Consider the following 13,911-nt stretch of genomic DNA (forward strand, 5'->3'; position numbering starts at 1 on the left):
GTTTAGTCTGCATCGAGCGCAGTCACGAATGTGCCGCGTCGTCTTACCTAAATAAATTGAAAATGACGTCGCGCGTGTTTCGAAAATGTACCAATTATGACTCGAAAGTAAACAAAACACATGGAATCTCTTACCACATGTCTTGATTGCAATAAATACCTCGATTAATTACATTTTCAATTATTTTTTCGAACAATCTGGAAAAAATCGAATTTTCGTCATAGCTCAGGCGAAGAAAGAGAAAGCGATAAGACTCGACGTTTAAAAATAGAACTGTCTCTTTTATGTAAATGGTTTTTCGTATCTTTTGTTTCACTTATCTGTCAAATTTGTCAATGTCTGCAATTTTGAATTTGAAAATTGTTCGGAAGAGATATTAGCCGGAAAATAGTATGGACGTAACATATCTGTGTAAGTAGAATATCATTGTTTACAAGTTTTTTTACACTTGTCTAAATGATGCAGCATAGGCTCTTACAAAAAAATGATGCTTTGATAGACGGGGTCTAGGCATGCATGATACATGTGAATCGTGCATAAATCACAACCAAGTGGATTTTACACTTCCCCAAATGGCGCTCTCCACTTGGGGAAGTATAAAATCCATCTTGATCTTGAAGTTCATAAATGCGGAACTTTCAGGTTTATATTCAAGTTCTTCAAATATCTTTCAAGTAAAGAAAAATATAAAAAAAATAGTTGTCATAGAACTTACTTAGCGTTACCTTAGAATAATAATAGATGCAAGGACCTTAAGTTTTCCTAGGAATTAATGCAATTAACATGTTTTTTTTTCATTTAAAAATTAGCTATATAAAATTTCAGTTCGATTGGATAAAAGTTAAAGGTTCTAATGTACAGAATTTCCAGAATGGCAGAAACTTGTCACTCATACAATATATTTATCTCAAGTAGCTTGTATGATAATGTTAAACATACCTGCGTTTATACCGTAGTTATAAAATCAACTTAAACACAAAAACTCTGGATTTCTCGAGGCGCGTACGTCGAGTGCTCTCCACGCCCTCCGCGCACAAAAGCACTCATCATTGCCCTTCCGCGGGTGTCCCGATCACTTATTATTTTCGAACACCATTGTTCTAAAATTAAATCGCGCGGCAAAGTCATGCGTGTTTTTTTTTATTTACATTTTTAACACGCAAAGGTTTCAGCCGTAATGCCAACATTACGTACCGTTTAATTTTCGTTATTCGATTTGCACATTTTAGACATTCCGGCCGAAACGTTTCGGCTTTACATTTGAAAAAGCAAACAACTATTGCAATTTTCGTCATTGTATTACGATTGATTCAACATAAACGTTATTGCGACGTGGATTTTTGTGTTGTCATTTTAGCATTGGCAAATTTTGTTTTGCAAAATAATTGGTCGTTTCGTTTTGTGCGTTCTTGAATTTCTGTTGGTAATTTTACAGCTATAAAAATTATAATATATAAGATATTTTTTAAATATTACGCATACATTAAAGTATTAAATGAAAGGAAAATGAAGTAAAGTGGTCCAAATTTCCACCACTAATACGAGACCCATATTGACTTATTGTCCATTAAATATAGATTAACTATCATTATTAAAAATGAGCTGTCACTAAACACTTATATTATATTTATAAAAAATATTTTTTGAGTGAAAATATTGATATTTATATTCATCTATTTCAGTGAAAACCTAAATAGGAAATGTCAAGCGGCATGACATAACGTAGATTGAGTAGTTAAAAAGTGCAATGGGTCATATTAGTTACACTTTTATGTAATAAAATAGTAGAAAACTTTTTCATTCCATCATAACTTTTTACTTACAGGATATTTTTGGTTGCAGTCTTGTTAAAAATATGATTCCGTATTTAGCAGACCATTACGTAAGTGTTATTGGTTGTGGACATTTGCACCAAACTCAATACATTTTTATTACGTACATCTACAATATTTTTTATACAAAATGGTAAAATAACATGACTTTTCATTCAGCCATAACTTTTCACTGACAGGGTATTTTTGATTGCGGTCTGGTTATAATGATTCTACTACACCTAAAAGTCTCGTTAGTGGTGGAAATTTGGATCAGACTCCATACATTTTAAAACATACTCCTTTTATTTATTTTTATCGAAAACAAAGTGATAAAGTTTATACCATTTCCTTAGTGAAAAGTTTCTTCGTAGCTGTAGATAGACAGTATTATTGGAAGAGCAATATTCATAGAGCCAGTCTTGTTACCATATTGATGTGTTCTTGCTTGGATTCATTTCTGTTTTGCATTTGCCCATACTCGATGTTCCCGACTATATTACATCTTCATTTTGTAAACTGTAGGTGTATGCATATTGCCCTAAACAAGGTAGAATTATCTATAAAAACGAAAAATTTATCATTTATCCACAGACAAAAATTTAAAGTTTTAACTTTTTTTAAACCTGCTTAGGGTAATCAAAAAATAAATCGTTGTAATTATATTTTAAGAAGAAATTCTACCGCTTAAGACGAAATTAAAAATCCAGTCTTTCAATTTGCGTCGACGCGTCCCGAAGGACTTAAATTTTAAGTGTAGTAATAAAATTATCGCTCACTACATAATTAAGGATCCTCTATAATTAGCCGCTTTCGAAATTAGACATCGCCGGTCGTTCGCCGAAAAAAAAAACAATAATTATAAAGCGCGCGTAATTCTAATTTCGAATTCAAATGAAAGCCGCTTAATGCGCGGGAGCGACCCCGTAAAAAAGAGTTGACGAGTGCTCGCGGAGGGTGGTAATTTTTCATTAATTTAAGTTCACCATTCCCTGTTTTGTTTGCTTTTAATCGCATTTCTAATTAATCCCGTGGAGAATAACGTGACAACTGTCGACTGGCGGCCATTTTTTCGAGCGGCACAGCAGATGTCGGACGATTTCCATTTGTTTCTGAGATTAATGATTCGGTGCGATTGTGAATTTTTCCGGTCGGCTTTTGTTGTTTTAGAAGCAATTTGTCCGCTTACTTTTGTAGCGTTCGTTAAAACTCCCGATATTATTCGCCTGATCAGAATAAAGTATACAATTAAGGGAACGTCCGATGACTTCTCTGTAATAGTAGAGCAGCTATAGACGCATATAGATACTGTGGCATCCTCGGGGAAAAAGCGTGATCAAATTGTTTGGGACAATTTTGACAATTGAAGTATAAAATATGCTAGCTGTCCCGGCAAACGTTTCTTTGCCATATAAAGTATTTCGCCCGTATTATTTTATTAAAGTGACTAAATAAGTATGTCACCATGACAACGTCAATCGCTATCCCGTCGCACAAACAATGGTCGCCGTCAGTCTCGAGTTGTAATAATTTACTAATATTTATTCAACAAATGCACTAAGTAATCAATATAAAAAGTACCCAGTAGCCGATTCTCAGACCCACTGAATATGCATATAAAATTTGGTTAAAATCAGTAAAGCTGTTTCGGAGGATTACGCGGCCTAACATTGTGACACGAGAATTTTATATATAAGATCATCCTTTGACGTAGACAAAATCTACTTGTAAGAAGAATGCTTGTGAAAGTTTGCTGTTAGTAGAGCAAAATCATTGTAAAAGAGCAATGCAAGTTAACTGGTTATAGACTCTATTCCCTTCTTATAAGTTCCAAATTAACTTGAAACAGGGGCAGTGGTCTAAACAGCTGTCCCCTGGAAATTGGATCAGTGTAGATAATCCTTCATACTGCTCCACATTTATACAACAATTTTTACCCTTAACAAGCCTTAACTACTTAATTCTTAACAATTCCAAAAAGTAATAACAATATTATAGATATTGATAGACAAATAGAAAATAATTAAGATCAGAGTAACTTATCATTTACTTTGAAGATTATATAAAACTATATTTTATATCTATTAAGTATTGATTTTTCAGCAATTGCAGCAGCGTTTTATATTATGTACGCACTTAAGGCGAAGAAAAATTAATCTAGCACTCGCCTCTAGGAAACCCTGTATTTTTTTTTTGACATTGTAACTTGGAGAAAAGCTCGATCTCCTATTTAACTAATACATTTTTTTAATTAAAAAATTATGCATGAACTTTTTTATTTGACCCATATTTGCCTTTTCACTTTATTTACCAGGTTACGTTGTACTTTATAAACTCTTGTCCTTATCGAACGGTGCCAAAATTTAGCCTTAATACATAATGTACTCACACTATGTAAGTGTCTGGGGCCTGTAAATTTTCGCAGTGGCGATCTGCGGCCGGTCTTTGTGCTATTAATTTGTAATGTCCCCCTCCCCCCTCCACCGGGTGGTGACCCCCCTAGATGCAGGGTGCACAAGGTGTGTGGAGGGCGGGATAAGTCTCGGCTTTTGCATCTATGCACGGTCCAATAACCAGCCTGTGGCAAGTCAAAGATTTAGGCCCACTTTATCAGTACATGCATTATTTATGAGTGTGTGCGCCTACTGTGCAGTATATAATTGTAATCAAATAATATATATTATTGAGTGTAAAAAAAATGTAAAGTAGTAAAAAATTCATAGGAACACTCTTTTGTGGACCTTTTTTTATAATAATTTATTTAGTGGTCAAAAAAGGTTTATACTAGTTGTTTTATGTCTAGCTAAATCATCCTATACTTTGAAACCATTGAACGCCTCCGTGGTCCAGTGGTTAAGAGTGTGGCTCTTGACTCGGAGGTTGTGGGTTCGATTCCCGCGTTGGAAACATGTTATTTCCAAGTTTGGTTAGGACAATGCAGGCTGATCACCTGATTGTCTGACAAGTAAGATGATCGATGCGTCGGATGGGCATGTAAAAAGTCGGTCCTGCGCCTGATCTCTCGCCAGTCGTGTCGGTCTTCCATCCCACTGGGTTATGAGATATAAAAGGAATAGAAAGTGCTCTTGTGTACTGCGCACACATTTGGGCACTATAAAATTGGTCCTGCGTAACGGGCCTGGTTTCAACGAAACCGGCCACCGTCACCGAAACTGGTGTGGGAGCTATTATATTTATAACTTTGAGCTATTTAAACCTAAGGTTTTAAGAAAAATCTAAACTTTTATCTCTGACAGTATTTAAACTAGCTTATGTTATGAAAAATAATATCAAAAAATATTAATTGACTCTTTTTTTTTGTTTTTTTTTTATGAGATAAGGGGGCAAACGAGCAAACGGGTCACCTGATGGAAAGCAACTTCCGTCGCCCATAGACACTCACAGCATCAGAAGAGCTGCAGGTGCGTTGCCGGCCTTTTAAGAGGGAATAGGGAAGGGTAGGGATGGGAAGGGAATAGAGGAGGGTAGGGAATAGGGTAGGGGATTGGGCCTCCGGTAAACTCACTCACTCGGCGAAACACAGCGCAAGCGCTGTTTCACGCCGGTTTTCTGTGAGAACGTGGTATTTCTCCGGTCGAGCCGGCCCATTCGTGCCGAAGCATGGCTCTTCCACGTATAAAATTCACTGATTACAATTTTATTTCCCAATTTTATTTATTCTCATAATATCGAAAGTGTTAAGGTACCACGCTCTACTTTAATAAATTATAAATATTGTCCTCCATATTAACTCTTTTCGTGGGAACCTTTCAATCAATAACATTCTCATAGTTATGTAATCTGACTAAATATGGACGAAAGAAAGTTATTTTGACGTTAATGCAACTTAATATTGAATTAACAAATGAATTTAAACCGTCGTAAACGAGGTGTGAAATTTTCTCATGATCGCTTTATTTTGGATCAAAAACTTGTTTGCGGCACTGATCTTTAAGTGAATTGGAGCGTTTTATTTTCAATTCTGTGGAGTAATAAATATGCTTAACATAAAATATATTATTTTGGTATTAAGAAAAAATATGTGGGAGGCTGTTTGATCAATTTATAAAAGGAGATAAACTTGTTAATCAACTTTAAAAAAATGTATCCACAGCCGAATATAGAACCTCCACCTTTTTGGAAGTAAAAAGAGGTACATTTCTAACTTTTTTTGGTCGATCTAATCTCGATATCGTAAGACGCGTCGTGCGATCTGCGTGCATCTCTTCAATGGGGGCCGCGTTTCCGATAGGATTAAGCCAGACTTACTGCTCGGTCAGAACACGGCGCGACGCAGTAACCTCGCAGGGGGGCAGCCCCCTTTCACCCCCCGCCTGCCCCCCCGTCGCCCGGCGCATTAGGAGCAATCATATTCGACGGCTGCTACGTTTTGGCATCAGCCAGCATTGCTTAGGCCGGCCGGCTATTTGCGGAACAATGATCTTCGGTGTCTTAGTCCGAGAGGGCCGGAGGGGCGAAAATCCCATGGCGCGGCCGGAAAGACTATGTTTGTTTCGTTAGTGTTGTTTATAGGACAATAGGTTAGGGTATTAGAATATAGATCTTTAATCCCAACGCCTCGAAATATTGGAGGAGCTATTTCAACGGAATTCTGTCGTTGAATCATCAGCTGGTTATGGATCTAATCATAGCCCAACTATTATGGGTTCTAATATGAAACTAACTCGACTTGATGAAATATGAATCTACTATTCCAATAAGAATCAGTTCATACGTACATTTTTTAATAGATTCGATACAATAGCAAATTTAAAATTATTTTCAAAGTTCATACTGTCGTAGAATTTTTTGCCCAAAACTTTTACGCTTACAAAGAAATCTCAAAGTTCCAAAAAAGAGCCTGTGTCGACCCATTCTGTGATCTACTCAATATTTACGCCAAACATCGTAAAAGTGCTCCTTATGGAACATATTCAATACCTTTAAGCGAGAAACAATATATTATGTTATAAAGTATACTATAAATATATCTTTAAACGAGCAATTCTTAAATATTTATAAATGGAATCTCGGAATCGGCTCCAACGATTTTCATGAAATTTAGTATGTAGGGGGTTTCGGGGGCGATAAATCGATCTAGCTAGGAATCATTTTTAGCAAATTTCATTTTATTCATGTTTTATCGAATACCGAGCAAAGCTCGGTCAATAGCTAGTAAATTTATTAAATAAAACATAATATGTATTAGCATTTCTAAAGAATGGCGTCATATTCTATAAGAAAATATTATCCACATTATATTAAATTACCATTATTTAAACAAATAATGCTTTATGTTCACGCAACAGAATAAACAGTTTACTTGTGTAATTAGTCAATAATCAGCTTACAAGGCAAGTTTGCTGTTACTATATGAATCGTTCAATAAATATACTTATTATCTTTTTATTAAAAGTATCTAATGTCAGCTTAAACATAATATAAACGTCTAGATAATACGTGTATAATAAATATAAGACCTGCTGCTAAAATAAAAATCCATGCAAATGTTATGAATGCGAAATGATGTATTTTTGTTTTACTAACCTTAAAATTATTTACTTTGGGCCCAGGAGTAGAAAATTGGAAAAGTTTCATCGCGGAAAAATGTACGGATTAACGAATTTAGGCGCGGGTGTGGGTAATATCTTCTTTAAAATAAATTATTAAATATTATTATCAAACACAAAAACACACAGAGTGACAGATAATTCGACTGACGGATACATTTTCGCATTCGTCTAAAAAGTATCATAACTAAGTTAATATTCTTAAGACCCAAAACTCCCATAAAAGGACACGCGTACTAAAGTTACAGAGCTCACTCAGTCAGAAGTAACACAAACAAGTGTCAAAGGTAATATCCTCCCTGACCTACGTGTTGGGGTCGGTCAGGCCCGTCTTACCCCTCGCTTTTTTTGTGTGAGCCGCGCCCGTTTGCGGGTTAACTTTTACTGTGGATTTGGGAAAGTTTTGGTGGTGGTTTGGGAATCTTATTGTTTAACAATCTATAGAATTATATAACAATACTAAAGTTTGTTTATTTGTATTGTATTCTAAACTTAATGTGATTAAAATATTGTGTGTTACGTCTTCACGCGAAAGCCACTCGACCGATTATCATGAAACTTTGTACACTTATATTCGAGGTATTAAAAATATTGACGTATTATCTGAGGATAATTTTTCATAAAAAAACAATGAAAAAATGAATCTCAATAATGCCAACATATTTACGTAACTAACCATTAAGAAATGATTATTCAAAATTACACCCCTTTATTACACGAGGGCAAAATAGGGAAAAGAAAGGATAAGAAATTCTTTCTTTTCCTAATCTTCAAAGATCTATGTGGATGAAGCCACGTGACAAAACTAGTAACGCGTTATTTTAACATTATAAATATAATTATATCTATTTCTTCGCAAAAAATTAATTATATAAATTTTGTCAACCCTATTCCTCTCAGGGTTGTCAGATTAGCTTTCTTCCCCATCCAAACGCGGACTCAAACGCTCCTGCACCCGCTCTTCAATTTCACAAGAAAATAAAAACATTTCCACACGTTTTTCCGACGCTTAATTTTCTATTCGTTTTTCCGATTTAGAAATTAATATGGATTGATTTAATATTTGCTTGTTGATTAAGTATTGTATGTCAGATGTGTGATAAGTGTTAGTAATTTTTTGTATTATTTACAAGTCGGCTTAATAACTAGCTATTTGACCGAGCTTCGCTCGGTATTCGATAAAACACGGATAAAATGACATTTTCTAAAAATAATTCCTAGCTAGATCGATTTATTGCCCCCGAAACCCCCTATATACAAAATTTCATAAAAATCGTAGGAGCCGATATATATATATATATATATATATATATATATATATATATATATATATATATATATATATATATATATATATATATATATATATATATATATATATATTAAGTATATATTTATACAAGAATTGCTCGTTTAAAGATATAAGATATAATTGTTAAACAGTACGTAAATTTCAAATGTTATATTGTATTTTAAGATTTACAGGTTAAATACGCATCTAATAACAACAACATTAAAACAATAAAATTCTTCTATTTTTAGTCGGTAAAATAAAAATAGAAAAATACGAAATCGCGTAGAAGTGCTACGGCGTAGCGCCGTACTACGAAAGTACTACATACCAACTATTTTTGGCAGTAAAAACTATGACTAATAAATTTATTATTCGTAGAGTAAAAATACTTTTATTTTACCATAGAATTAAAAATTGATAGATATTCCAATATTTTTATTATCAAAAGTAATCAATATTAATGACTAAGATTGGCCTTCGGTAAAATTAGATTCTCTCCTAAAACGTATAGTTAAATGAAATAGGACAAGAACCATGATGCTTTTGTTACTTTAATATTTTTTTTATAATCCTAAACATGTTGACCGACCCAAGAAAAGGTGGCGCGACGAACTAGATGCGTTTGATAAAGAGAGGCCAGCAACATCACAGAATCATGAACTTTGGAAAGAAAGAGGGGAGGCCTTTGCCCAGCAGTGGGACACTGTAGGCCGATAATAATAATAATAAATATGTTGAGCACCTAATTCAAATCAACTCTGAAATTGTAAAGTTTGCTTTACCAAAGTTGGTGATCTTTATAGGAACAATTTTTAAATGTTTTGTTTAATTAATATAATATATAATTGAATTTAATGGTCTTGTAAAAAATGTAATTTAAAGAAAAATAATTACTTAAGTACTTGCAAGTGACAGGTTACTTTCTTAAATTTAATTAATTATACGAGTAGGTATGTTTAAAAAAAGAGACAAAAATCATATTATGATACTAATAAATTAATTTTTCCTATCGCACGGACGGCACCACAATAAGAGATTTAATTAATATTATTAGTTTAAGAGTTTGTCAAAAATGTATGAAGAAAATGTTTTAATCTGCATTTCAGTTTAAGCAATCATTAGATCTTCAAGTTGAAACATCCTTGAAAAATTGCTATTTAAATTCATATCACATTTTAATGTTTTGTTTCCAATTACTTGAATATGACATAAAATACAAATATTTTAGCCAACAACCTAAACTTATAATAATGTAAAAACATGTGTTATGTTAAAAAATATATATTTTATATATTTTTCTAACTGAGCAAACAATTTCAACTAATAATATAAAAATGTTGTTCCAGACGAGTCGGGATGCGAGGCTGATATGCAGGAGGGCGCTGATGGGCGGCCCAGCCCCCGGCCGCAGCAAGAGCCCATAAACCTCAAGAATGAGGTGAGACACTTAACCCGCCTCTGAGAACACATTGTATCCGCCACTGCTTAGCCCGCGCGCCCCTAACCTATTTATACACACTTAAGTCTTTTCTTTATGTCTTCAAGTGTTTTCTTACTTTTAATTACATTTTTTTCTTTATTTTTTCACTGATAGTGTTCTTAGTTTTTTCTTAGGAGTAGAAATAATTTTATTCAGTTATTTATACACACTTTTATGTCAACGTAGGGTGAAGCCAAACGAGCGTAATTTGCGAGTTGAGTCGCAGAATTTCGGTCGCGTAAATATCTTTTCATTCAAAACATGACTCACAAAATTACGCTCGTGTGAATCGAACAGGACTTTTGTATGAAACTGAATGCAGCAGAATTTCCGCCAGCCGAAATTCTGCGCCCTTCGTTTCGCCCGCGTAAATTAGAAATATTACGGAAACCGTACATTTTCCCATAAAAATAGCTCTTATGTCCCTACCCTTCACTTGGTTTACTCTATATCTGTGCCAAATATTGCCATAAAAATTGCTCCAGTAGTACGTAATTTCTAATATTTCCCCCGTTTTTCCCACATTTTCCTGAGTTTCTTCAGTCGTATAAGTCTTAGCGTGATAATATACAGTGTGTAACAAAAATAAGTGATAATACTTTAGGGTGTGTACGTGTTCCTTGTAGAGAGTTCACTGTGAAAGTAGCAGCGCTGAAAGACCAATTTTTTTTTTTCACTTTTGTATGGGCAAGGGCCCGAGCGTCACGAGTTTCCCCATACAAAAGTGAAAAAAAAAATTTGGTCTTTCAGCGCTGCTACTTTCACAGTGAACTCTTTACAAGGAACACGTACACACCCTAAAGTATTATCACTTATTTTTGTTACACCCTGTATAGTCTTACTCGATAAATTAGCTAGCTATAACACTGAAGTAAGTTTTTAAATCGGACCAGTAGTTCCTGAGATTAGCGCATTTAAGCAAACATACTCTTCAGGTTTATAATATTAAGTGTAGATTTTTTTCAATTATCGCTTCACAAACTCAAAAACGAGTCTCGATCTAACAGACTATGAAAAGTACCAATAACAGGGTCATTATAGGCTCATAAGTCATAACCATGGTACGATGTATGGTATAATATTATGGTAGTGATGATGATGATGATGATGATGATGATGATGATGATGATATGATGGTGATGAATGTAATTTGCATAGTAGCATATGCTTTCCGTTCTTAAAACAACGCTTAAACTCCCAAACTTGTATCTATAAAGAATCAGGAGTTCTCTCAGCACCTTCCGAACCACGGTATACCAGGTATACCTCGGTGCAAAATCTTATTTGTTGGTAGCATATGCTTAGAATACTTCTCACGAAACCGAAGTCACCACATGTTTCCATATAAATTTTGAGGAGTTCCCTCGATTACTTATGCATCCTTCATCAGATAACTACTTTTGTGAATATAATACCAAATTGGGATGATACCCCATATACCAAAAGGAAGTTTTGAAAATCGGTTAACAAATGGCGGAGTAATCGTTGAACATAAGGAAACGAACATAACACCTCCCCCATTTTGAAAGTCGGTTAAAATTGTAGCCTATGTGTTATTCTGATGTATAAGCTATATTGTTGTAAAGTTTCATTAAAATCCGTTCAGTAGTTTTTGCGTGAAAGAGTAACAAACATCCATACATCCACACATCCATACATCCATACATCCAAACAAACTTTCGCCTATATAATATTAGTAGGAAGGATAGTAGGATCTTACAAAGTGCTACGGTTAGATAAGACTAAATATTGTGTTTAAATTAAGTTTATTTTGACATTAATTTTGCATGAATTTCTAAAATTAATGTAACCTTGTTTTAATAATATTAAAACAAGGTTACATTAATAAAACAAATATATTATATTGTATTATTGTGGTGGGTAATAAATTATTATTATTAAGAGACTTTCCTTTTATTCAGAGATACATAATTTATTTACGCTTCATGCTTTGCAAAGTTTTAGTTTAGTAGTTAGACTTACAAACCACTAACCAGTAGCTTTATTCTTCAAATATGCAGTCTTAGGCTGCGTTTCCACCAGAGATGTGTTGCGAGGAATGTGTTTTTAAGATCCAACAGCATCGCCGCGCTGAGCGATGTCATGACAAGCTCACGTCAATGAAGCGATTCTATTGGTTCTCAAAAACACATTCCTCGCAACACGTCTGTGATGGAAACGCAGCCTTAGACTGGTACATTCTGTGTGACTAACTAGATCTAAGTATATTGTATCTCTATCTAATTAGATAAATATTAGGTGCATAGCTTAGATAAAAACTAGAAATATGTCCCGAGCAATAAGTGGCATTTCTGTTACCCAGCCGTAAAGAGTTTAATTTCTTAAGATTTCGAATTGAACTCTTGTTAACTCCATACTTACGTCGATAAATCGTTAATTATTAAGTAGAAGCCAATAAAATATAATTCAACAGGATTAAATCAATATGTGAAACGATAACAAAAATTTTAAGAACTATCAAAAACAAGCCTTTCAAACCGTTTCAAAGTAACGCCAACTTAGGTGCGAAGGTAATTTGACGGCTTCGCGCAACCTACTTGCAAAATCTATAGTATCGATTAGTGAGTTTTTTCCCCGCACGGCCGCGTGTGTGCGTCGCGGGGGCCAGCCTTTTTAACAATCTTTTTTTCGTCCACCCCCTTTTTCACCCCAAAAACCGCCATGTCCATTGCGCGATGCACCCCTCCCCCCGCCTCCCCCCGGCGGAAAATGGAATTTCCATGAGTGATGGAGTGTCAAACGAGAAGTGGAAAAAGGAAAAGCGTAATGTTAATTATTGTAGGTGTCTTATTAATGAATGATGCAGACTGAAAGAAATGAGAGATCAGAGGTTCTGAGGTGTTTGGAGCACTCGTGATCAAAATCGTAAGATAGTTTAAAAATCATAATATTATCTTGACTCCTTACGGCCGTTCCCAATATTCAATCTATCTCTGGTTTGACATACAACCGATCGCAGCTAACATTGAATTGACATGAAATATATGTCTCTAATGTCTAATGTGATCTATTCCTATCTCTAGTAGGGCAAAACCAGAGATAGATCAAACTGACAAACTTATCCTGATCTAGCTTTACGTCAGTACAAATGTCTTTTCTATTAGTTAAATCTGATAAGTAGAATTAAAAAACTTAAATTACTAACTTTAAATATATTTAAGACATACTCGAGCTCTTACTTTAAAAGTGGGTCGCTATATTTCTACAGAAACACATAAAGTGACAAAGAAAATGAATAAAAAAGAAAAAGTATTCGACTCCACGTGTTTCCGAGTGAAATAGCCGTTAGAATCCCGGGCAAGAAGCGCCCTACTCCACTCACGCAAGAACTTTTTCCTTTTCTGAATGGGTTAGTCAAGGTTACTCCGGTTTATTGACAATGCATATTCTTGTAAGATATCTCTCTATATCTTTTCTTTTCTTTAGGAGTGGTTTGTGGTTTTTCTTTTCTGTAGTAGATTATTTCTTTGTTTCTTTGTATTACAGTAGCTCGTGAAATGATTAATTACACAATTTTGTGATGTCTGCACGCCGTATACTGTTAATTGCAATTAAAAAATATAAACACAGTGCACGAGTAGTTTATTATACTGGTGCACGTATCGAGATAGTTTACAGAAGGGCTACTCGATTCGCTTTAGTAATGGAAATCCCAAAAAATATCGAGAAAAAAGTCCAAAAAAAGGAGCACATTTGAATGAAAATTGGGTGGAGGCGGGCTGCGCGCCGATCGGC

At 34.6% G+C, this 13,911-nt stretch overlaps 1 protein-coding gene across 6 annotated transcripts in view; it reads left to right on the forward strand.

Moving 5' to 3' along the window:
• The window catches only part of LOC121732969 (POU domain, class 6, transcription factor 2), a 163,098-nt gene that overhangs the window by 24,374 nt on the left and 124,813 nt on the right, over positions 1-13,911 (forward strand). For all 6 annotated transcript variants that reach the window (XM_042123012.1, XM_042123017.1, XM_042123015.1 and 3 more), the window contains one exon: positions 10,022-10,113. In XM_042123012.1, coding sequence (XP_041978946.1) covers positions 10,022-10,113 — 92 coding nt within the window. The remainder of the gene's footprint in view (positions 1-10,021; positions 10,114-13,911) is intronic.

Source organism: Aricia agestis, chromosome 13, assembly GCF_905147365.1.
Source record: "Aricia agestis chromosome 13, ilAriAges1.1, whole genome shotgun sequence".
Classification (NCBI taxonomy): Eukaryota; Metazoa; Arthropoda; class Insecta; order Lepidoptera; family Lycaenidae; genus Aricia; species Aricia agestis.